Source organism: Peromyscus leucopus, chromosome 2, assembly GCF_004664715.2.
Source record: "Peromyscus leucopus breed LL Stock chromosome 2, UCI_PerLeu_2.1, whole genome shotgun sequence".
In the NCBI taxonomy this organism is placed as follows: Eukaryota; Metazoa; Chordata; class Mammalia; order Rodentia; family Cricetidae; genus Peromyscus; species Peromyscus leucopus.
Genome location: NC_051064.1, coordinates 55,990,393 through 56,014,887, shown reverse-complemented (window position 1 = coordinate 56,014,887; position 24,495 = coordinate 55,990,393). Strand labels below are relative to the sequence as shown.

The 24,495-nt window shown below is 48.7% G+C and overlaps 1 protein-coding gene across 1 annotated transcript; it reads right to left on the bottom strand.

The window, feature by feature from the left end:
• Positions 1-463: 463 nt before the first annotated feature.
• Polr1e (RNA polymerase I subunit E) lies at positions 464-15,041 on the bottom strand. The gene is made up of 12 exons (XM_028894750.2): positions 14,869-15,041; positions 14,299-14,402; positions 10,601-10,677; positions 9,538-9,623; positions 6,680-6,738; positions 5,804-5,948; positions 5,265-5,372; positions 4,563-4,659; positions 3,439-3,572; positions 2,189-2,270; positions 1,402-1,533; positions 464-886 (listed from the first exon to the last, which is right to left on the bottom strand). The coding sequence occupies exons 1-12, from the start codon at positions 14,987-14,989 to the stop codon at positions 730-732; spliced, it is 1,302 nt and encodes a 433-aa protein (XP_028750583.1). The 5' UTR covers positions 14,990-15,041; the 3' UTR covers positions 464-729.
• Positions 15,042-24,495: the final 9,454 nt, after the last annotated feature.

Here is a 24,495-nt window from a genome sequence, read left to right as displayed (position 1 = left end):
TCTTTATAAATCTTCATCCTTTTTTGTTTTGTTTTTTCGAGACAGGGTTTCTCTGTGTAGCTTCGGAGCCTATCCTGGAACTCACTCTGTAGCCCAGGCTGGCCTCGAACTTTCTTTTTTTCTTTTTTTAAGGTGTGTTTTCTTTTTCTTTCTTTTTTAAGATTTATTTTATTATGTATACAGTGTTCTGCCTACATGTATACCTGCAGACCAGAAGAGGGCACCAGATCTCATTACAGATGGTTGTGAGCCACCATGTGGTTGCTGGGAACTGAACTCAGGACCTCTGGAAGAACAGTCAGTGTTCTTAACCTCTGAGCCATCTCTCCAGCCAGCCCCATTTTCATCCTTTCTTTAGGCTCTAAGTTGAGCCTGATGTGATCCTTTGACCCAGACGTCCCCAGAGCACATGACCCAGCAGGAAAGACAGCTGCCATTTGTAACCACAGCAACACTAAAGGAGTAGGATGGAGTCAACCTGGGCCATCGCTTTAATTTCTGCATGGGAGGTATGACTGGAATGCTGGCTGGCTTCAGGCATGATAAGCATGTGTAAGGCCTCCGGGGTGGTGGAGCACAGCAGAGTCCCAGACAGGCCAGGCTCTGCAATTCTCCTCCTGCCTCAGTCTCCTGAGGACTTGGGTTATAGATAAGTCCCACAACATCCAGTCTGCTTCCTTTTTCAGAAAATAAAAATGGGAGTGGCCAGAAAAGCCCATCTGGAAACATCTAGCTCATCTTCTTCCGCTTTGAGCGGTCTGAGGTCTGGACCGGAGGCAGGGGGACAGACAGAGTGCCCAGTCTGTGATCCTCTTCCCTGCCATCTGCCAGGGTCACCTTTCTTTTGGAGATCTTCAGCCTCATGGCTTTTGCTATCTCGATCATCCTAGGGAAGAAACAGAACACATGGAGAGGGTCCCTGTGTGTGCCGTTCAGGTCTGACGGGGCAAAGAGCACACTGCTCTGGACCCTGAGGCTGGGTTGTTCTCTGCCTCCACCCTCGCTTCTCCCCTGGCTCCACGGAGGAGCCCTCCCTAGTCACAGCAATTCAAAGCACACAGGGCTACTCAGAGCAGAAAGCTGTGGGAGGCTCAGGCTAATGCCCAGGCACACTTTTGGGAGTGAGATCTTGAGAAAGTCTTTACTTCTCCAGATCTTAGATTCTTGTTATTTTTTGGGAAATCAACGAGGGACCGTGAATGAATTCAGTACCACCCCTTGCAAAGAGAAGGGACTCAAAAGTTTCTCATCAACCAATCATTCATTCATTGAAAATTGTCTTCTGGTCCCAAGATATTTCCATGAGACTCCTGTCCCTTAACCACCCTTCCTTCAGCAGGGCTCTGGGCAGGAGGGGAACCCAGCAGCGGCTGCAGGGCCCAGCATTGCTCTACTGCTCACCTCTTCTCACTGAGTTTCAGGTCCCCCTGCAGCACCGTCAGGTCTATCTGGAAGTTATTTATGTGCAAGGCGAGCACGATCGCATAGGCAGTGATCTTGGCCTTCATAGAACTTGAAATTAAGTTCCGTAAACTGCAGAGGCAGAGGCAACGGAGGAGAAATGAAGTTAAATTCCAAGTGCTGGGTAAGAGCCCCAGAGCCTTATCCTAACTCTGTCGTCCATGTTCCCAGCTTGGGGAGGGGGGGGGGAGCGGGGTGTCAAGCCACACAACCTGTCTTCCAAGGTGCCCAAGTCTCCCAGTGGACAGTGAGTCAGCCCGTGTTTCTCCTGACAGACAGACAAAGCCCTGCCCACGTTTCCCCAGGTGGTGTGGTAGCACTGCCCTCATGAAAGCCCTCTGTGCTAGTCTGTTACTGTCTGCTCAGCAGGCCTGCAGGAAGAACCACCCCAAACTCAATGACGCCCAGGACAATCAGGAGCAGGAAGCACAGCCCCATCAAAGAGCTGCAAGCAGGGCCAGGAGACTGCTGGAATTTGTCTTCTAAGTCACCCCGCCCTCGTCCGCAGCACTGTGGTCATCAGTAAGCACTTCCCTGCAGGGTGCCCCACAGCCAGAGCCAATGAACACTTCTAAGGGGACAGTGGAGGATGGAGATGTGTCCCCAGGAGCCTGCCAAATGGCAGTGAGCTCTTTGGCACTGGATGTCTGGACACGGAGCTGCCCCTGAGCCCCCCCTTCCCTGCCACCCCCATCCGCTTTCTCCTCCCTCGAAAGAGCTCCCTGACCTGCCGTTGTTGTAAGTCAGGCAGGTGAAGTGCTTCAACAGCTTGGCGTTGATGATGTGGGGGGTTCCAGGTCCCAGGGCACCTAGAACACAAAGTTGCATGGATCATTTTCCTGGAAAGTCCACAGGCCACACATCCATAAGGGGGAGTGTGTGTGGCGGGGGTGGGGGGTGGAGGGTGGGGGTGTCTGTAATGGCCAGAACCCCATGATTAGAGGAACGGGCCCAAGATCCAAAGCAGCCACTTTAAGATCAGACGCACACAAGAGGTGTTTGCGAAGGGTGTGTGAAAAGGTAGAACGAACAGGCTGATGAGGACTGAGAACACAAAATAAGATGTTGGAAAATAAAGGAGACTGCAGATGGAGCCAGTGAGAAGGTTCAGTGGGTAAAGACGTTCCACCGGGTTCCATCCCCAGGATTCACGTGGCTATAGGGACAACTGATTCTAAAGTCGTCCTCTGACATAGATACACTAGGCACGCACCCCGCTCAACCTCCCACTGGAGAGACTGGAATACAAAACATGAGCGTCAAGCAGGTGGGCACACCTCCATCCCGGGTGCCTTTCACAGTAACAGTGAACAGACACACCTTATGCTGAAAACCCCAGGTGGCTCCTGCTGGCTTACCACCTTGGGGTGGGTAGGAGAGAGGACCACCACATATGGTCCTAGAAAACAGGCGGAACTGAATTTTAAACATTCAAACTAACTCTCTCAGTGTGAAATAAACTGCCACAACACACCCCACTCCAAAAAATAGAAGAAAATGCCAAGCACAGTGGGGCACACCTTGAATTCCAGCACCGGAGAGGCAGAGGCAGGTGGATCTCTGAGTTCTGGCCAGTCTGAACCGTACAGTGCGTTTCAGCCGACCAGGGCTGTGTAGCGAGACTGTCCTCACACAACACCCTGCCTCAAGCTTCTTCCCAGCAAAGCCTGATTTCTCCTCCTTCTCTAAGTGGTGTGTTCTAGCAGCCTCCCTTAAATTATTCATCTCGTTTGACCTGGATACTGTGTTTTACCTAACAAAACAGACGCAGGGAATGTGCTCTCTGGAAACCCCATCACCCTGTCCCCATTTCCAGAACGGAAGAAGGAAATACAGAGAGGAGAGCCCCCAGAGGCTCAGGAGGAAGGGCAGGCTGCTCGGAGGGCCGGACAGACATCCATGGGGTGATGAGAGAACTACGGACAAGGAGCCCGTGGACAGAACGAGGATGAAATGTCGGGGGGGGGGGGGGCTTACTTTTCCCCTTTATCACTTTCTGAGCTCGAAATCTGATGAGGGCGTCTAGGAACCAGATGCTCCGGGCCTGGCGGTCTCGACGCTCCTCATCTGACGGCAGCGACTTCAGCATTTCTATGACGAAGGAACAGTGGCTAAAACAAGGAGGGGAAGAGCAGCACGTGAGGGACAGACAGACAGACAGGCTGTCAGGAGCCCACCAGCACACTGTCCCCACACCCTCCACACACTGAGCAAGGTGGCTAGGGAGACTAGGCCTAGCAGGGTGCGCAGGGTTTGAATGACAGACTCCGCCTCACTGCACAAGGCAGAACAGTTCCCAAGATCAACCCCAGACCTCACATGTACACGAACCCCACACAAACACCATCGCACACACTCAGACACACACTCACACACACACAAAATAAAAAAAAAAACAAAAACTAAAAAGAGTGGGGCTGGAGAGCTGGCTCAGCAGTTAGGAGCATTGGCTGCTCTTGCAGGGGACCCGGGTTTGTTCCCAGCACCCGACTGGGCCGCTCACAACTGCCTGTAACTACAGATCTAGAGGATCCGGTGGCATCTTCCACCGGCACCCACATCCATGCCCTATACACACATACATAATCTTATAAAGAAAGAAGAAGGAATAATTAGAAGACTCAGAACTAAGGAATAATCTAACCACAATCAAAAAGTTGTTTTAAGAGGGTTAATCTCTATTATTTCAACTAAATACACAATATTTAAAACATGCATATTTAATTTTAGAAACGTTGGCAAGCACACTGTCACAGAGAACCTATCACTGTGGCTAGCACCCACGCCAGTGCCAGCCTCCGGGCATTGCCAGTGACAATCAGCGTCAACACATGGGTGGGGTCTGGAGCTGGCTTTGGCCCAGGCCCCATCATAGGACCCTGCCACCATCTCCCCAGCTGTAGGCTCTACACACATAAGCCAGTCCTCCCCCGAATCCACCCACAGCTCCTGGAAGCCTAGCATCACAGCTTGCTCCTTCATTCCCGGGCTGAGCAGACCCCTCCCCACTGACTCCACTTTCGGAGCGGTCTCGGCACTCAGTGTTCTCCGTCGGTCCTGTCTCCCTCGTGACTCACAGATGCCCATCTGCCCACCAATACCTGTTCTCCTCAGCCATCTTCAGGATGTCTTCTGACGTGACCTTTCTGAACGCTTCGGATGGGCTCTCAAGAGCATCATACTCAGCTGGGGACAGAACTGGTTGCAGGTCAAGAACACGACTGACCACAATGGAAAACCACCGAGATAAGTAATCTCACAGGGCCTCATTTCCCAGGCAGGAAAGCTAAGAGGAGTCCCACAGAGGAGGGACTCACAGGGGACGTAAGGTGGAGCGCAGAGACCCGAATCTTAGCCCCCGGCCCAGGGGTCACTTCCTCCCTGGACCACGCCCCCTTCTCTTCATTTCAGAGCCTCTGCCAGCATTCTCCAATTAGCCAGGCCCACTGAGCAGGAGTTCTGTGTTCCAACACGTCTTTCGGTATGTCTGCTCTGGTCTTTGACACCAGCCAACCTAAGGGTCATTTTCTGGTGATTTGTGGAGAATGACTCCCACAGGGCTAAGCTGTTGCCCCTCTGTCCTGTCACTGAATGGTGGGTTTGATTCCCAGGAGTGGGTCCTCTGCTGGTGGGGAGGCTGAACTGACCAATCTCCTGCTAACAGCACTGGGACGTGGGAAAAGGTTTGGATCCCGCGTTTATTAATGTCACAGGACCATGACCACCCTTACGCAGCCTGGCTCTGCCAATGTGTGCAGACATCATAGCCTGCAAATTCGGCACCTTTCCAACTGCAAGGATACTGTCTTCGAATCTGTACACGTCTTCAGGCTTGCTGGCATCAGCGTAGCAGGGAGGGAGGTAGAGGGAGTCATCCTGCAGGTCATCCTGCATGGCGTCGTTGACCAGAGCTTTCAATGGAGGAAAATGAATGTGAGTGGCACCCTGCCCGGCCGCAGGCTCTGCCCGGCCGCAGGCTCTGCCACACTCCACGAACCCCATGCAGTGGAGACCACATGGTCCAAAACTCCAATCTGACACCTGCCAAGATCTCAACTGCCCGTCAGGCTGATGCTCCAGGAGTCCCAGCCAGGCAGAAGGTGGATACAGTGCGTCTGCCCTCAAGTAACTCAGGATAGAGTTATAGAGACTCGTGCTAATAAACAATCACTACACAACATCAGAGAAGCTACGGCCGTGCACCGGGGGCTCGCACATGTTCCTTCCCGTGCCTGTCTCCTCCCCCGGACTGCGGACAGGACATGTCACCACCTGCAGCTGTGAGGCGGCTGATGTCAAGTCTTTGCGGGCACACTCTTTACCCCCAGCTCCAGCTGCTTACCATTCACACCCTTTGTATCAATGATGTTCTCTGCGGCTTTAGTTACTGTGAGATTCAAAGATTCGCTGCCAACTTTGTTCATCCTCCTGGAGTTCAGGGACCGCTTCTGCTTGGTGCTTCCAAAGGCTTCAATGCAAGAATCCAACTGTGTAAGAAACAAAGTCAATTCCTAAGGACGGGCTGGGCAGCACGGCTCTTCCCAGGTACGTAAGCACGAGCAAGCTCTGGGCTTCCTGAGTCAGGATTACCTCACCTGGCCATCAGGCCGAGTCCTTTCTCCTACCTGTCCACCTCGCAAGACGGTTCCACATCAGGACTGGGGTTTGCTGACCTGACTCCCAGTTACAAATCTATAGTTAGCTTTCCATCAGTACAAAAAGACGGCTCGACTGGAATCGGGGTTGGTAAGTCGGCGGCACAGAGCCTACCAATCTGCCATCTGCCCCAGTAACAGACATAGCGAATAAACCACTCACTCTCCCCGAACCACAGGGTCGTCTTCTCTCTGCAGCGGCCCAGGCGACACCGAAAGCTCAGGCCGCCACCCCGGGGCCAGATGACCTCACTAAGACTTCCTTTGTTTATGTGAGTCTCCAGTCCAACCACTTTCTACAGTGTGGACTAAAACCTCCAGAGCTTTCTGCTACAGCTCCAGCATCCCAGAGGACAGGGCGCAAATGCCGACATTAGGTGTTCACCTGGCCAAGGCAGCAGCAGCAGGCCCGCCCCTGGGAGCCGGAAGGCCTCGGTGGGTGGCAACCAGGCAGAGAACCACAGACCGCCTGAGCTGGAGCAAGCAGTGAGGCCACGTTCAAGGCGGCTGCTGCACTGGAGGGGAAACCAGGCCCCGGGAGAGCTTCCTTAACTGTCACTCACCTTTTCCCTGAAAGTCTTGGTCTGATTCTCCTGAGGAGGCTCGTACTCAATGGCATCTTCTACAGAAACACAGAACAGGAAGAAAGCACACGGTGAGACTCACGACTCGAGTATTGACTATTTTTTTAATGGGCTCTCACTATGCTGCTCAAGATGGTCTTGAACTTGTGAGTTCAAATGCTCCCCTGGTCTCAACCTACAAGCAGGGGGAGGTGCAGGCCATCAGCCACTGTGCTCAGCTCTACAAGGCCTTCAAATATTAATAGCGCTTAGCATTTATTTGGCATTAATCTAAGAAAACCAGACTTCCTTATTCCGAGATTTCCCTAACAGGAATGTACTGTGACTACTGACTGCATACCTCAGTACACAAGTAGAACCGGACGGAGAATGGGTGTCCCCGCCTCAACCTCTTAGTCAGAAACAAGGACAAAAGAGGCCTGCAGACACAGTCACCCACCCCGGCATTTTCCCAGGCCAGGCCAGAGGGAACAGAAACCAAGTCCTTGGCTCTTCCCATAAGAAGATTTGCTTTTCTGGTCCAAGACTTAAAGGCAGCTGTAAATATAGTGCGGATTTTCCCACGACACTCTCCAGCTTCCCACAGAGCACTCAAGTAGAGAGTCCTATAAGCCGGCGGGCAAGAACACAAGCTTTGCAATGGCCCTGCCGGAGTTAGCTCAGCAGCAGGTCACCTGACTCAGCCAGGTTCCAAGGCTGGAAACAAAGGAATAACAGCGCGTAGGGAGGAATTCTGTGGTGCTTATGAAAGGGACAAGCACACAGCAAGGACCCACAGCTGAAGCTGTGCGTGTGCTGGCCGGAACACGCCAGCACTTACACACCACTTACACGCAACACAAATGTACCTCGTCAAGAACTAAACAACCTCGGAGTCTGAAGAGACGACTCAGCAGTTAAAAGCACTTGCTGCTCTTGCAAGAGGACTGGAGTTCAGTTCCCAGCATCCACATGACGGCTACCAACCATGTGTAACTCCAGTCCCAGGGATCCACCTCCCTCTTCTGGCCTCCATGAGCAAGGTCTGCATGTGGTGCACATGCAGACAATAGAACCATACACAGAAAATAAATAAATCTTAAAAAAAAAGAGCTGGGGGGTGGTGGCGCACACCTTTAATCCCAGCACTCGGGAGGCAGAGGCAGGTGAGTCTCTGTGAGTTCAAGGCCAGCCTGGTCTACAGAGTGAGATCCAGGACAGGCTCCAAAAGCTACAAAAAGAAACCCTGTCTCGGGAAAAAAAAAAAAAAGAATTTAAACAATTTCACCTTGGTGGGCTGGTAGAGGACCAGCAGATAAAGGTTTTTGTCACCAAGCCTGGTGACCTGAGTTCCCATTCCTGGATCCACATTTTGGAAGGAGAAAATCCACTTGCCTGAATTGGCCTGTGACCTCCACACATGCATTGTGGTGTATATACACACACACTAAAGATAAATTAATGTATTAAGTTTTTTAAATTCCCACTGGAATTAAGAAAGTCTAGAGGAGGGTTCAGTGTGTAGAGAGCTTGCTATCCAAACGTGAGGACCCAGGTATGAATTCCCAGAACCCATGGGAAGCTGGGCCTGGTGGCACACATCTGGGATCCAAGTGCTCCCACGGTATGATGGGAAGCAGAGACAAGAGAACCCCAGATGCTCAAGGGGTAGCCTGCCGGCCTACTCAGAGCCAACAGACACAATGTCTCAAACAGGTAGGTCAGGACAGCAGCGCTTCTGCTTTGACCTCCATACACGCTGTGGCAAGTGAACAGCTGTACTCACTCACATGAAGAACTAAGGAAAGTCTGTAATAAAAAAGAATGGAACTACGAGACACCTCCCTTGACATTCTGTACTGATGACTACTCATCTTGCCTTAAAGGCTGGTTTCTGAGACAGCATCTGTAAATGCTGAAGAGACGGGGTCTTACTTGTCATACACAGTCCTTAGCTTAGTACTTGAAGTATAGTATGGGATCAATAAACAATAAACTTAAAAAATATGTAGCCGGGCGGTGGTGGCGCACGCCTTTAATCCCAGCACTCGGGAGGCAGAGCCAGGCGGATCTCTGTGAGTTCGAGGCCAGCCTGGGCTACAGAGTGAGTTCCAGGAAAGGCGCAAAGCTACACAGAGAAACCCTGTCTTGAAAAAAAACAAACAAAAAAAGTATATATATATATCACACACACACACACACACACACACACACACATATATATACACACATACACATACATGGGGCTGGAGAGATGGCTCAGTGGTTAAGAGTACTGGCTGCTCTTCCAGAGGACCTGGGTTCAATTCCCAGCACCCACATGACAGCTCACAACTGTCTGTAACTCCAGTTCCAAGGGATCTGACACCTTGGATGCAGGCAAACACCAATGCACGTTAGATAAATAAATAAGTAAATAAATATGTATATATGTATATATTTAAATATGTATATACACATACACATAAAACTTTTCAAATTAAAAAAAAAAAAAAAACAAAAAAGCACTTGGCAAGAAGGCACCCTATTATGGCTGAGGATAAGCTGTGTTTGCCGGGTAGACACCAAGTTTTGAGCTCACACCCCTTCACCAGATAAGCCTGCATGGTGACACACACCTGTAAGGCCAGCACTCAGGAGCTGACAGCAGGAGGACCACAAGTTCAATACCACCCTCAGCTACCCAGCAAATTCAAGGCTAGCCTGGACTACATGAGACTTTGTCTCAAAAGGGTGTATGTGGGGGAAGCCGTTTAGAAAAACATTACAAATGCCTTTTAGAAAACAAAAATGAACTAATTCAACAAACCCAAGCCACGCAGCTTTTCAGGGAGTCTTCACTTCTGGAACAAACCTACCAGCAAAGAGTGGCTGCATATTGAACAACTCCGCATCGTACACTTCCATCTGGCCGGAGGTCTTATTAAGGATCCCCACAAAGTGTCTGAGTAAAAAAGGAATGATACAACAGGAGGTTATTCAAAAGATGATTTACACAATCCTCCTTTTTCCTAGTTACAAATTCCTAGCTTCTGCTTTCTGCCAGAGAAAGGCATCTACTTGTTCACATGTAACAACAATCCCTGCACGGAGAGGGAACAGGAGGTGATGAAAGGGAGGGGACATCAAATGGCTGTGGACTGAAAAAGCCACCAGACTTCTGATAAGTGGTCACATTCAGAGCCACTGCTGTTAATGGAAACACTTCTGAGGTCATAAGAATCTAGAATTAAATAGAATTTAGGCACACATGAATTTTATGGAGACAAATACAGGTAAAACCTTGTTCCTCCTGGGGAGAAGATCTAGCTGAAGCAGGGCATCTTTGTGAGGGGGATGCAGTGTTTAGATTTAGCACACTATGTTACTCTGCCTTCAGGCTGGAGGCCAGCAGGGACTGGAAGGCCTTCATTGGTGGCCATCATGAGATCCCATCTGCACTGTGTCAGCCTGTGAATTAAAGACTCTTCAAGCTGGATGATGCTGCTACACAGAGGACACCAGAGGTGTGCAAGGGCAAAGTTGCCAAAGTCCTTCACTTCACCAGTGACATCGCTGGATTCCTTTCTTCCAACCCAGAGGCCTTGAAGATACCAAATCCTCTTGTGCCAAGGCAAGCTTGAGGCAAGCTTTGACCTACTGATCACACATTCTAAATCAGCAGACACAGCTGTCTTTTGGGATAGCCAGTCACAAATAATGTCCTAACAAATGAGGTCTTTAGGAACTTGCCAAACACAAGCCATCTTTTCTTTCTAGGGGGGTCTACACCAAGTATAAGGAACTCGTGAGTGTAGAAACACAAGGTCTTAGTAAACCTGCAGGCCCCCCAGTACCCCCAAGATAAAGACTGCAGATGGTGGTGTCTTTGTCACCACTGAAACCCTCTAGCACCTCTGTCCCAGACCAGCTGTCCATTACCTGCAAAGAGTGTTGCATTTGAGGGCGCCAGTTCCAAAATTGTTCCCAACATAGGAGAGCCTGTCTGTTTCAGCTGCCTGAAAAACAGGGAGTGTTCCATTTACAATCAGTGTTGAAGGGTACTGAGCATGGGCTCCTTTTGACCTGTGCAGAAACCTTAGAATCCAAGACCAGAATGTACCAGCCCGGGAAAGCTTCCAGGAGGTGATCTAGCCCCATCACATCGACAGGAATCTGGGGTGTCTCTGGGGGAAAGGCAAGAAAACTTTAGAGTGAGGACTCCAAATACCATAAGGAAGCTTCGAGGTGACAGGTGAAGAAATTCTTAGGGGAAGTGACACCCTGGATTGCATGAAATTGAAAAGCTTCTTCACAGCAAAGCAAATACTACCCAAAGTACAGAGAATAGAGATGTAGCTAAATCCTCGCCAATATATAATTTATATATTATTATATAAATATAATAATATTCATCCAACAAGGGATTACTATTTAGAATATACAAAGAACTGTAAAAATTAAATATAAAAACAACCCTCAAACAGTCAATAAGTGGGCTGATGAGCCAGGCAGACAGTTCTCAAAGGAAGAGTGATGTAAACTGCCCAAAATATTTGAGAAGTGCTCAAGGCCCTTTAACCATCGGAGAGATACAAATGAAACCTGCGGGGAGGCCTGCTGAGCTGGCTCCGTGGAGAAAGCTTTTGTGGTTTAGATGATGGATGGCCTGAGTTAGGGCCCCAGACCCCACATGGTTAAAGAGCAGATCCAGTGCCCTAAGTTGTCCTCTGACTTCCACATGCATACATGTTCACACACACACACACACACACACACACACACACACACACACTTTCTCACACAAATAAACTTTAAAACCTGCCTTGAGGGCTGGCAAGATTGCTCAGTGAGTAAAACTGGCTGCTACTAAGTCTGATGACCTGAGTTCAATCCCCAGGGCCCACGTGTTAAAAGGACTCCCCCGAGTTGTCCTCTGACCTCCAAATGTGCATCACAGCACACGTGCATTCCTTCCTCCCTCCCCAAACTCACACAAATAAGAAATGTTTTTAAAAGTTGCTTAGATAGCCGGACAGTGGTGGCACACACCGTTAATCCCAACACTTGGGAGGCAGAAGCAGGTGGATCTCTGTGAGTTCGAGGCCAGCCTGGTCTACAGAGTAAGTCCCAGAACAGCTAGGGCTACACAGAGAAACCCTGTCTGGAACAGCCCTCCCCAAAAAAAATTGCTTAGCGATTCCATCACACCCCAATCAGAATGGCTAGCCAAAGAAAACAAACAACAACAGACGCTGGCTGGCAAGGATGTGGGGAAAGGAACCCTGATTCACTGCTGCCGGAAGTGTACACTGCCACCGCCACAATAGAAGTCAATGTGGAGGGTCCTCAGAAACTGAAAAAGGGGCGACCCTAGGAGGCAGCTGCACCGCTCTCAGGCATCCACCCAAAGGACTCTTCTGCCTTCACACACTGTACAGATATGTCCACCATCATGTTGATTGCTGCACTATTCACAACAGCCAGGAAATGAAACCAGGCCAGATGCCCATCAATGGGAAAACAGATAGAGAAAACGTGGTACATGTACGCAATGGAATTTTTTTCAATCACAAAGAAAAATAAAACCACAATATTGGTGGGAAAATGAATAATTATTAAATTAAGTTAAATAAATCAGACTTAGAAAAACAAATACGGTTTTCTCTCATGCAGAATCTGGATTTAAGTGTGTGTGTGTGTGTGTGTGTGTGTGTGTGTGTGTGTACGTACATGTACACACATTCAGGACATGAAAGTAAAAAGGAACCATGAGAGAGTAGCAAAAGAAGGGGGAATGAGAGGGTAATATAACATGTATGTAATGAGATGTTCATGTGTTTGAGATGCAGGCCTTAGTTACACAGTGCTGGTGGAAGCCAGAAGAGGGGTTGGATCCGTGGAACTGGAGTTACAGACAGTTGTTGCCTCTATGGGGGTGCAGGAAATTGAGCCCAGGTCCTCCGGGAAAGCAGTAAGTGCTCTTAGCCATCGGGCCACCTCTCCAGCCCAGTACGTATGTCATGAAAGGGAGAATTATTTGGGAGGAAGGCAGGGGACCAGCAGGAGGGAAATGGGATATGGGGGAAGGCGGTGGGCAGAAGGCAGTGAGAATACAGATGCAATTTTACTTTAATTATTTTTATTTTGTGAGCATTAGTGTTTTGCCTGCATGTATGCCTGTGTGTGGGTGTCAGGTTCCCTGGACCTGGAATTACAGACAGTTGTGAGCCACCATGTGGATGCTGGGAATTGAACCGGGGTCCTCTGGAAGAGCAGTCAGTGCTCTTAACTGCTGAGCCATCTCTCCAGCCCCCAGATAAAAAAATTTTAAATGAGAGAGGAAAATAAAGCACCACAGAATGGGACAGAGAGGTCTTGGTCTTCAGCACTTATGGGTACAATGGTTCTGTGAGCAATTGCCTTGGCCCAAGCCCTAGAGCTTTGCCATCCTTTCCGACATCAGTTCTTCCTATACCCCAGACCCTGGGAATGGCTGGCTGATTTCCCAATCAGACAAGCTTTCCTTCTTTTCACTCTGGCCACCAAACCCCAGCTGTCCAACTGTCCCCCCTCTTGCAGAGCTCAACTCTGATGCACCCTTCCCAGGAAGGCATTCAGACATGTGGAGGCTTCTTTTCCTCCTGAGCTCCCCAGGCCCTAAACCCTGAGCTTTTTCTGCTGTACACCTCTACTACCTAGACAGATTACATCTCTGGAAAGCAGACATTCTCAATCCTCACACCTACTGAGTAGAGACCAGAAAAGGTATTAGCAGTGGAGCCAGGGGTTGGTAGCACACGCCTTTAATCCCAGCACTCAGGAGGCAGAGGCAGGCAGATCTCTTGAGTTCAAGACCAGCCTGGTCTTCAGAGTGAGTTCCAGGGCAGCCAAGGTTACACAGAGAAACCATGAAAAACCATGAAAAGGAAAAAAAAAAGAAAGAAAGAAAGAAAGAAAAGAAAAGAGCATCCTGTAATGCACCCACTCACCCATAACCAAGTATTACCTGGCTCAGAAACATCAATGGTGCTGAACCTGGGAGCTGGAGAATAGGCTCTGGAGTCGAGAGCACTGGCTGCCCTCCCAGAGGACTGCATGTGACTCCCAGCACCCACGAAGTGGCATACACACACACATACACACACACACACACACACACACACACACACACACACACACACACACACGGTGCATAGACAACAATGAGAAACACCCATACAAATAACACAGTGCTGAAGCTGAGCTCTCCAAGAATGCTGCCAAAGCTGACTTAGGCGCTTCCTGAGCCTGCTCCGTGCGGACACAGTGAATCTTCAGTAAGTTCATGTCGGAAAAAGAAATACATGAAGCCAGGAGTGGTGGCGCACACCTTTAGTCCCAGCACTTAGGAGGCAAGACAGGCAGATCTCTGAGACGAGGCTAGCCGTCTACACAGTGAGTTCCAGTATAGCCAGAGCTACACGGAGAAATTGCAAATATAGGAAAAGTCATCGTTTCACCCAAAATCTTGCACATCAGTGCAGCCACAGTTCCATTTGCTGCTCCTCCGTTTCTCCCTTCAGGACCTCCCAGATCTGCCCACACGTAGGGCTGCAGAGCCCTGGAGAGCCCAGACAACCTGTACCTGCAGCACTTACCAGGATCCGCTGATTCTTCAGCCTGGGGTTTACCAAGTCGGTGCTGTTGTACAAGGTGAAGCGCATGTTGCCTGGATTCTGCAGCTTCCCATTGGAGAACTGGACTGTAAGTGTAACCCAAGAATGAGATAGCTGAGCAGGACCAGCAGGGAGAGGTGGGGAAGAACCGCATTGTGGTTGGGAACCCGTGGCGATAGCAAGGAGCTCATGTCCGGCTTTTAGGGGGACTGAAGAAAGTCCTGGTCCAGTACTAAAGAGGGAGATGGGGGGCCTCTGGGCAGAGGTTATGACAAGAGAAAATGACTGCTGGAATGTCATTAACTAGCAGCAGAGCGCGGGAACTCTGCTCCGTGGAGGGGGAAAGGGGCGAATGAGAGACCTGGTGAGATGGCCAGGTCCTGGGCATTGCCCTGAGAAGTGTCCCCGCGTAGCTGTGAAGTCATGACAGAGGAATGGGAGGATGGCTGGGGCTCTGTCCCAGCTCCAGGCAGCGGGCAAGAGGGCTACGCGGTGCCCAGACAGAAGGGGATAGGACTAGGCGGGACTCTGCTCCGGCCCCGCAGTCTTTACCCAGCACAGCTTTCTGCCTGTCGTCAGGCTCCCCACAGTACAGCCACCTTGCACTCTGCTGCACCTCGGTCTCCATGTCTTCAGTCTGTCCGTCCAGCATGGCAGACGCCGGGGTAGCCATGAACTCGCCGGTTCACACGCGGATCTACACACCGGAAGTGACGCCCTGGCACCGCCCAGAGCACGCAGTCGCGAGACCACGCCCCCTCGCATGGTGGACTTCGTCGCGGACCACTCTTGGCTCCTCCCGCGGTGGCCACGCCCCCTGGTAGGAGGGCCTCTGCGAGATGCGGTACCTGATTGGGACAGTGCTCCCGGCTGCGCCCTAAGTTTATCTCCGCCAGTCTCCCCGCTGGCCAAACGCAGAAACACAGCGTCTTCAGCTTAGGTTTTGCATGGAGCTACCTCCAACTTAGCATCATCTAGGTAGAGGACTGTCTTTCCTCTCACCCACGAAAATACCTTCCCAAGACCCGAAGAGGCCAAGTTGAAACTTAGAATCCTCAGACATGAAGTCCTAAAGCACCAAGCGGATGTGGTCGTGGGACAGCGGCTGCTCCATAGAGCTTCCCATCCACACGCTTGGAGAGCAAGCTCTATCCATCTCCCACCATGATACCTCCTCTGGCAGAGGCGTTAATGCTGCGTCCCAACCAACTCCTGAAGGATAGGCCATAGGGGGAGTCACGGAGAACTCAGGTCATTTTGATGAAAGCTTCTGACGTAGAGTAGGAGGAAGAGTCTTGGGTAATGGACAAATTGAACAACTCTTTTTCCTCCTAGGGATCATAGCAAGAGGAGGAGCATAGACCTAGGCCAGAGCCCCTTTGCCCAATACAGGTCAAGGCTGATTCATCTTTGTTCTCCAAAATACTGTCTTTTGAGAACCCACTTCATGCCCACTTCAACACCTAGACAATTACAGTGACCCTAATGCTTTCATGAGCCTTTGCCACGCTTTCCTAATTACTCCATTATAGAAACGGCGACGTACAAAAACATTGTGAGCCCAGCGGCGGTGGCACACACCTTTAATCCCAGCACTCCAGAGACAGAACAGGCAGATCTGAGTTCGAGACCAGCCTGATCTACAGAAGGAGTTCCACGACAGTCAGGGCAACACAGAGAAACCCCATCTTGAAGAAAAAAAAAAATTGCAAGTACGTTACAAAGAACTTCTCCCCTGAAAATTTAAATTGTCAATCTGATAACCCACTCACCACTGAAGACTAGGCTTTCCTATGGACAAAGGACTTGGTATAGTTTGAGTGTAGACTGTCCTCCAAATACCTATGTATTAAAGGCTTGTTCCATGTGGCCGGAAACATGACGCAGCGGTCAAGAGCACTTGCTGCTCTTAAAGACTACTCGGGTTCAGTTCCCAACAACCATGTCCCGGGCAGCTACCGGGAACTCCGGTTCCAGGGAATCCTATGCCCTCTTCTGGCCTCCTTGCCACCTGAACACATGTGGTCTGCACAAGCACATTCATACACACAAAATAAATAAATCTTTTGAAAAATCCTTTAAAAGCTGTGCAACAACGGGCTGGAGAGATGGCTCAGAGGTTAGAGCAATGGCTGCTCTTCCAGAGGTCCTGAGTTCAATTCCCAGCAACCACATAGCTGCTCACAACTGTCTGTAACTCCAATTCCAGGGGATCTGGCATCCTCACACAGATATGCATGTAGGCAAAACCTCAATGTACATAATAAATAAACAAATCTTAAAAGGGGGGGGGGCTGGAGAGATGGCTCAGAGGTTAAGAGCACTGGCTGCTCTTCCAAAGGTCCTGAGTTCAATTCCCAGCAACCACAAGGTGGTTCACAATCATCTGTAATGAGATCTGGTGCCCTCTTCTGGCCTGCAGGGATATGTGCAGACAGAACACTATACATTATAAATAAATAAATCTTTAAAAAAAAAAAAAAAACTGTCCAACTCCCATGAAACTGTTGGAGATGGTGGAAACTTTAAGACTTGGGATGAGTCTCTTCAAGAGACTGGATTGCATGAAATTAAAAGGAAGGGCGTGGCCTCAAAGAGAATAGTGGAAGCCACCAGGCCTTCCTCCTCTTTCCTACCTGACTGCCAGAAAAACAGCTTTGCTTTTGTGATATACTGCTCACCCCAGGCTCTAAGCTATGGGACCAATCAGTCATTGAAAATGTCCAAACCTAGGAACCAAAAGAAAATAAATCGTTCCTTTTTATGAGTTGTTTGTCTTCATTTTGTTGTGTTGTTTTAGACAGCAATGTGTGTGTGTGTGTGTGTGTGTGTGTGAGAGAGAGAGAGAGAGAGAGAGAGAGAGAGAGAGAGAGAGAGAGAGAGAGAGAGAGATCCTGGCTGGCCTGGAACTCACGCTGTAACGCAGACTGGCCTCAAGTTTACAGAGATCTGCCCCCCCCCCCGTCTAATCTATTTTGTTACAGTAACAGAAAAAACCTGACTAAAGCAGGCCTCTCCTTAAGCAATTTCAATACGGTTACCGGGATAAGAAAACTAACATTGATCCAGCTATAGAACCCTCCCATTATCCACATTCACCACTGTCTCGGTGCCTCTTCACAGCTAAACGATCCTATCACGAATCCTGTTGCAGCCTGATGCTGTGCCTTACCCTTGTGATCCCAGAATCTGAGAGGCTAAGCTAGGAAGGCTGCTGTGAACTTGAGGGCCGCTTGGGCTGAAGTGAGAACTCACACACACACACACACACACACACACACACACACACATACATATACACACACTCACACACGCACATACACACACATACATACACACACATACACACACATACATACATACACACACATACATACACACACATGCACACACACACACACATGCACACACTCACACACATATACACACACACTCACACACACATACACACACATATATACACGCACACACGCACACATACGCACGCACGCGCGCGCGCACACACGCACATGCACACGCACACATACACAGCTTTGCTTTTATCTGTCACAGCTCTTTGACTGGAAGGTTACTTTCCTTGCCCCTACTCAGTTGTTCTCAGTTAATTGTTTCCAGAAAGGAAAACGAAGGAGATGTAAAGGGCTTCGTTGTCTAATTATTCATCTGCTGCTTCTGTCAATCTTTTCCATACTAAGTTTCTTTGACGTTAATAACTAATTTTGGAGCTAACTAGAAACACATTTCATTTTTAAATCATTTATTTATCTGGTTCCCAAGAAGGAATGTGTGTAGAGCAACAGTGCTCATTGGGTGGACAAGTATGAAACGGGGGAGGGGCTGAGGTCCCCTCTTCCCTTGAGGCTCAGGCTGCCTTCACACTCCACCGACTGTGTCCCTGAGGGTGACTAGGAACTCCTCACCCTCCTGCCAGGTGCTGGCATTGCATGCACCATCACACCCAGCCAGCAAATTTATCTTCTTTTACTTCTGCACCTCCAGCTCCTGGGAGGTCCTATAAAAATGGAGACTCTCGCCGGGCGGTGGTGGTGCACGCCTTTAATCCCAGCACTCGGGAGGCAGAGCCAGGCGGATCACTGTGAGTTCAAGGTCAGCCTGGGCTACCAAGTGAGTTCCAGGAAAGGCGCAAAGCTACACAGAGAAACCCTGTCTTGAAAAACCAAAAAAAAAAAAAAAATGGAGACTCTCAGTAAATGTCGCCTGAGAAAGCCGGCAAAATAGCCCCGTGGACAAAGGCATTTGCCATCAAGTTAGACGGTCTTCGTAGGACACCCCCCCCCACCGTGGGTAGCACCCACCTGGCGGGAGAAGAGAGCTTACACAGTAGCATACACTTGCACACAATCACAGTAAATAAATATGTAAATAGATGTGAAACAAATAAGTATTGAATGAATGAGTGAAAGGGTAGGTAATAGGTCACTAATCCTTGGAGCCTAGAACATTCTTAAAACCAGTTAGCATAGGGTTTATATATAATAGATACTATGCAAATGTTCACTGGTTAAATGAAAATGAACAGATATATCAAGGTTAATAGGTGCCAAGAAGCCGGGTGGTAGTGGCGGACGCCTTTAATCCCAGCACTCGGGAGGCAGAGCTAGGCGGATCTCTGTGAGTTCGAGGCCAGCCTGATCTACAGAGTGAGATCCAGGACAGACACCAAAACTGCACAGAGAAACCCTGTCTCAAAAAACCAAAAAACCCAAAACCCAAAACCAAACAAACAGACAAAGGTGGTGCCTAGGAAGACCTCAGTAGAAGGAATCAAATCTTGAGGTAAGAGTCTTGATCCTCTATAGGATAGGGACACGGTGGCCGTGCTGCTCTGAGGGCCATGGCCTGTGGAGACAACAGCATGGTTACCTGGGGCCCATCAGATCTTCTGACTGGAAATCAGCAAGTAATGGGGGTACAGTTGAAGTGTGGGAGGCGCTGTCACGCAAAGTGACTCCCTTTTAAGGAACCTCTTTGCTGGTAGGACCGAGAGCTGTCACTGAGAGCCCTGTGCATTGGCTGCTGTGTTACGGGTGGGAAAGTGATGAAGTCACCACAGGCAAGACTTCAAAAGATAGACATTCTGCCCAGGAAAGGAAGTTTTGCAGATGGGGAGCTGGGTCAGAACTGTAGTGTACCTCAGTGTTGTTCAACTAGTTAACAGTGACGCAAAATATACAGACAACATATACATATGTGTACATTAAATAATAACTGAAATGGGACAAGGTGCTGGGAGCCTTGTAAAGTCAAAGATTCACAGTGGCCTCTTCTGGATTAGAAGTGTGGGTTACTAAAGGGATGCAAAATTTACCATAAGAATCTTTACTTCTTAAATTTAGTTGGAGATTCAGAGATATTTGGGAAACTCTTTTGGTGTGTTTTTAAGAAAAGGAAAATTTGAATCGGGGGTAGGGAGCTGCAAATGTCTCCTTTTTCAGGGCAATATCCCCATCTGCTGGTGTTTCAGGATATCGCTTTGTCGCTAATGAAGGACGAAATGCAAGGGAGATCCTGGTTTGCGGTGGTTTACCCAGAACGCCCAAACGCTGCCCCCCTTATTTCTCTCCTTCCTTTCTTCACCTCTGCCTCCGCTGTCTTCCGTGCTCCTCCTCTGTGACACCCCCATGCTTCTGAATCCTCCTCCATCCTTCCCTTCTCTTCTGTATCACTTGATGCAGGCTGCTCGAATGCCTAGAGACACGGCTCTGGGAGGCTGACTTCATAGCGGGCAGGCTTTGTTTTCTTTGCACAGAGCTAAATCTACCGCAGCTCCAGCCTATACCTGTAACCCGGGTTCTGATCTCCAGGGCCATGGAGAGACCAACCAGAGCCTTGCAAAAATCTCCCTCCTCCTCCTCCTCCTCCTCCTCCTCCTCTTCCTAGTCTTCCTCCTCCTTTTCCATCTTCCATGCTTCCCCATTCACCTGCCCCAGTAACTCCTTCCAACCTGTCCACCGTTCTTCACACACCAGCACTTGTAGATCTTTTTTTTTTTTTATCCTGGTTACCTCTGTGAGCCACATGTCAACATACTTCTATCTGATGTCCCACATGTGTCAATACCCATCCCTGGGCTAGGCAGCGCAGAACAGAGAGATCCATCCTTTACACGCCGCTATGTGCATTGTTTATTTACTTGTTTGCTTGTTTGTTTATAGACAGGGTCTTGGTACATGCCCCTGGCTGGCTTAAAATGCACTGCAAAGACCAAGCTGGCCTCTAATTTGGGGTAATAGTACCTCTGCCTTCTAATATGTGGCTGATTGTGTTCATTTCTAAGTATCTCTACTTCTTGATTAACTTTGGGACAGCAGTAAGCCAAACAGTAACCTTTCTTTGATAGGCTCTTACTTTAAGGCTGCCCTCACATGCACTAAGTAGCCCAGGGTAACTCAGAACTTGAGATCACCTTGCCTCTTCTTCAAATAATCAGGATTACAGGTATGTACCAACAAATTCAACTAACAACAACAAAAAAGTGACTTCACTTCTGTTAAGTCACAGTATTTTTTTAAGATTTATTTATTTATTATGTATACAGAAGAGGGAGTCAGATTTCATTACAGATGGTTGTGAGCCACCATGTGGTTGCTGGGAATTGAACTCAGGACCTCTGGAAGAGCAGTTGGTGCTCTTAATCTCTGAGCCATCTCTCCAGCCCATAAATATTTTTTTTTTTTTTGAGACAGGGTTTCTGTGTATATCCCTTGCTACCCTGGAACTCACTCTGAGCCACCTCTCCAGTCCTTCTTCTTTTTCTTCTTCTTCTCTTCTTCTTCTCCTCCTCCTCCTCCTCCTCCTCCTCTTCTTTTCTTCGAGACAGGGTTTCTCTGTGTAGCTTTGCGCCTTTCCTGAAACTTGCTTTGGAGACCAGGCTGGCCTCGAACTCACAAAGATCTGCCTGCCTCTGCCTCCTGAGCACTGGGATTAAAGGTGTGCGCCACCACCGCCCGGCTTCCTATTCTTCCTTTTTTAAAAAAAGAGTTTGAGGGTTGGGGGTTTAGCTCAGTGTAGAGTGCTTGCCTAGCAAGCGCAAGGCCCTGGGTTTGGTCCTCAGCTCCAGAAAAAAAAGAAAAAAAAAAAGAGTTTGAACAGAAAGAAAGGCCCCACACTAGGGAACAATGCTGCTCCTAGAAGATGGGTTTTTAGATAGAAATCTCAGTGCCTGGCAATGGTTACTAGGTACTGGTCAGCCTACATAGAGAGCTCCAGGCCATCTAAGGCTACATAGTTAGACCCTGTCTTTAAAAAAAACTCCAGCCCTGCGTGGGGAAGGACCCCCAAGGCTGAGGAGCTATTGGCAGTTGATTGGCTGCTGGGGGAGGTGAAAGGAGGAGAGGGAAGGAGGAGGGAGGGATGAAGGGAGGGAGAGTCACTTTCCTTTAGGATTATAGCCATTGGTAGGCTCCCCAAGCCCAGTGGATGATCCCATGGGATTGTGCATACTGGACTCAGTGGTTTAAATGAGAAAGAAATCCATTATAAAAGGAGGACATGCTAGGAGATAAGATGAGGGAGTCCTGGGGGAGTTGGGGAAGGAGGTGAGTCATGGATAGGCTCAAGATAAATTGTATACATGTATGAAATTTTCAAAAAAATAAATACACATCAAAATTTAAAATACAAAAAAATTGTACTGGATATGGTGCCTTATACCTGTAATCTCAATGCTATAGAGTGGGAGTGGAGGATCAGAAGTTGGGGGCAGTGGGTTCTTGCAAATGCTTTCTCAAATCTCCTGTGACAGTCAGCTGAAAGTTTCTACAGTGGTTACACATCCAAACGCATGTGTGAACATTTAGGCTATTTCCAGAATTTTCACCATTATCTGCATTATTTCAGAGATCATTTTGCACAGAAAACTTAGCAATTCCCCCAACCCCTTTCATTCCTCCCTCCCTCCTGCTCACCCCTGCCCTTCTTTCTTTCATTGAGACAGGGTCTCCTGTTGCCCCGGCTGGGCCTCGTACTGATTCTCTAGCCTTTACTTTCAGACTGTTGGGATTACAGGTCAGCAACACCACACCCTGTCTAGGGTTTTAATTAATAGTTCAAAACCAAATATTTTTGAAGATTCTTTTTAAAAAGAACTTTTATGGACGGCGGTGATGGCACATGCCTTTAATCCCAGCTCTTGGGAGGCAGAGGCAGCATGTTTATCTTTGCACCATGTGCCCCACGGAGGCCAGAAGATGACGTCAGACCCTTTGGAACTGGAATTACTGACAGATGTAGGCTCCATGTGGGTGCTGGGAATGGAATCCAGGTCTCTTCAGGCTTCTGCAACAGGTGCTTTACTTGTGGAGCTATCCTGTTGGCCCTATATTCTGTCTTTTTGTTGTTGTTTTGAGACAGGGCCTCTAAACAGGGTCTCTATACAGCCCTGCCTGTCCTGGAACTCACAATGTAGACCAGCGTGGCCTTGAACTCCACAGATCAGCCTGTCGCTGCCTTCTGAGTGCTGGAATTAAAGGCATGCTCCACCATACTTAGCTCACATTCTGCCTTTTAATATTGAGTCAGTCTCTGGTTTTTGTTTGTTTGTTTTAATCAGTCTGATAAATCTCTGCTCTTTTAGTCTTTTCCTTTTTATCCCCCGCCCCCACCTTTTTTGGACAGGGTCTTACTTTGCAGACCTGGCTGCAATACTGAATAAAAATAACCCAAAGGAATAAAAATGATGGCACAAATATAAAAGAGTAACTAGACAGCAGATTTAAATATTGAGGAATGGGGAAAAACTGGGGAAAAACTCTAGAAGGTACAGAGAAAAATGTTTAGCCTTTTTTTTTTTTTTCCAGATAGGGTCCTGGAGTTGCACAGGCTAACCTGCCACTTCTGGGCTCAAACGATTGTGTTACCTGAGCCTCCTAAGTATCTGGGACTGAGGTACACCCCATAAGCCTGCACACTTTTTAAGATTTATTCTATGTGTATGTGTATGAGTGTTTTGTCTTCATGTATGTATGTGTGCAATGTGTCTGCCTAGTACCCTCACAGGTCAGAAGAGGGCATCAAATCCCCTGGACCCAAAGTTACGGATGGCTATGAGGCCCCGGTGGGTTCTCTGCAACAGCCACAACTGTTCCTCACCACTGCACCATGTCTCCAGGTCCAGGAAATGTTGTGACACAAGTGAATTTTATCAGCAGACATACCAAATTGCCTTCTATAGAGCTCTACCCATTTCTGCTCCCACTAGCAATAAGAGAATGAAGGTATTTTGTGCACAACTATGTTAGCATGATACAAACTTTATTTTTTTCCAACCTGATCTGCAAATTAGTGATGTCATATTGTACTGTTTTTTAGATTTTTATTTTCTATGAGTGGATGTTGTTGCTTTCGTGGATGTCTGCACACCACATGCATGCAGTACTCATGGAGTTGAGGTGTTAGACCCCCCCCTGGAACTGGAATCACAGATGCTTGTGAGGTGCTGTATTGGTGCTGTGAATTGAATCCCGCCCCTCAGAAGGTGAGCAGCCAGTGCTTTAACAGCTGAACCATCTCTCCAGCCCCAGATTGTGTTCTTTTGTATGAGATAGGAGATAGAAGGAGAATCTTTGGTACACTGGTGAGTTATTTGTATGCCCTTTCTGTGAGTCATCTCTGTGTTGTGTTTTCTGTGGACCGCCCCCCCCCCCAGTGGAAGCATTGAACCCGGGACCTCATCCAGCTAGGCAAGTGTTCTATCACTCTCAGTACATGCGCAGCATGTTTTTGAAAGTATCTTTTTTTGAGATAGAGACTCACTACATACACCTGGCTGGCCTGGAATTCACTATGTAACCTAGGCTAGCCCGGAACACAGAGATCACTTGCCTCTGCCTCCGCCTCCAGAGAGCCAGGACTGAAAGTTTTCTACCACTGAGCTATACAAGTTCCACCCCCAGCCCCCAGTGCAGGTTATTGGTCTTATTTATTTTTGGGGTGCTAGAGACAGACCCAAGCGCATGTTAGGCAACATTCTACTACTGAGTTAAACCCCCCAGGTGACCCTTGGTTTTTTGAGAGAAAAATCTCGCTCTGTAGTCCAAGAAGGCCTCAGACTTCTGCTTCACTTGCCCCTGCTTCCAGAGTGCCGTGTTTGTTAAAGGGGATGTAAAACCACACACCAAGCTGGTTTTATTTTGTGTGTATATGGGTTCACCCATGAAG

What these genes read in the sequence shown, in the direction of transcription:
- Polr1e (XM_028894750.2), bottom strand. Translation starts at nt 14,989, where the DNA reads ATGGCTACCCCGGCGTCTGCCATGCTGGACGGACAGACTGAAGACATG. An exon ending in AAGATGGCTGAGGAGAACAG is followed by an intron (nt 3,573 to 4,562) that starts GTATTGGTGGGC and finishes TCCTTGTTTTAG; the next exon opens with CCACTGTTCCTTCGTCATAG. An exon ending in CTGACTTACAACAACGGCAG is followed by an intron (nt 1,534 to 2,188) that starts GTCAGGGAGCTC and finishes CTGCCTCTGCAG; the next exon opens with TTTACGGAACTTAATTTCAA.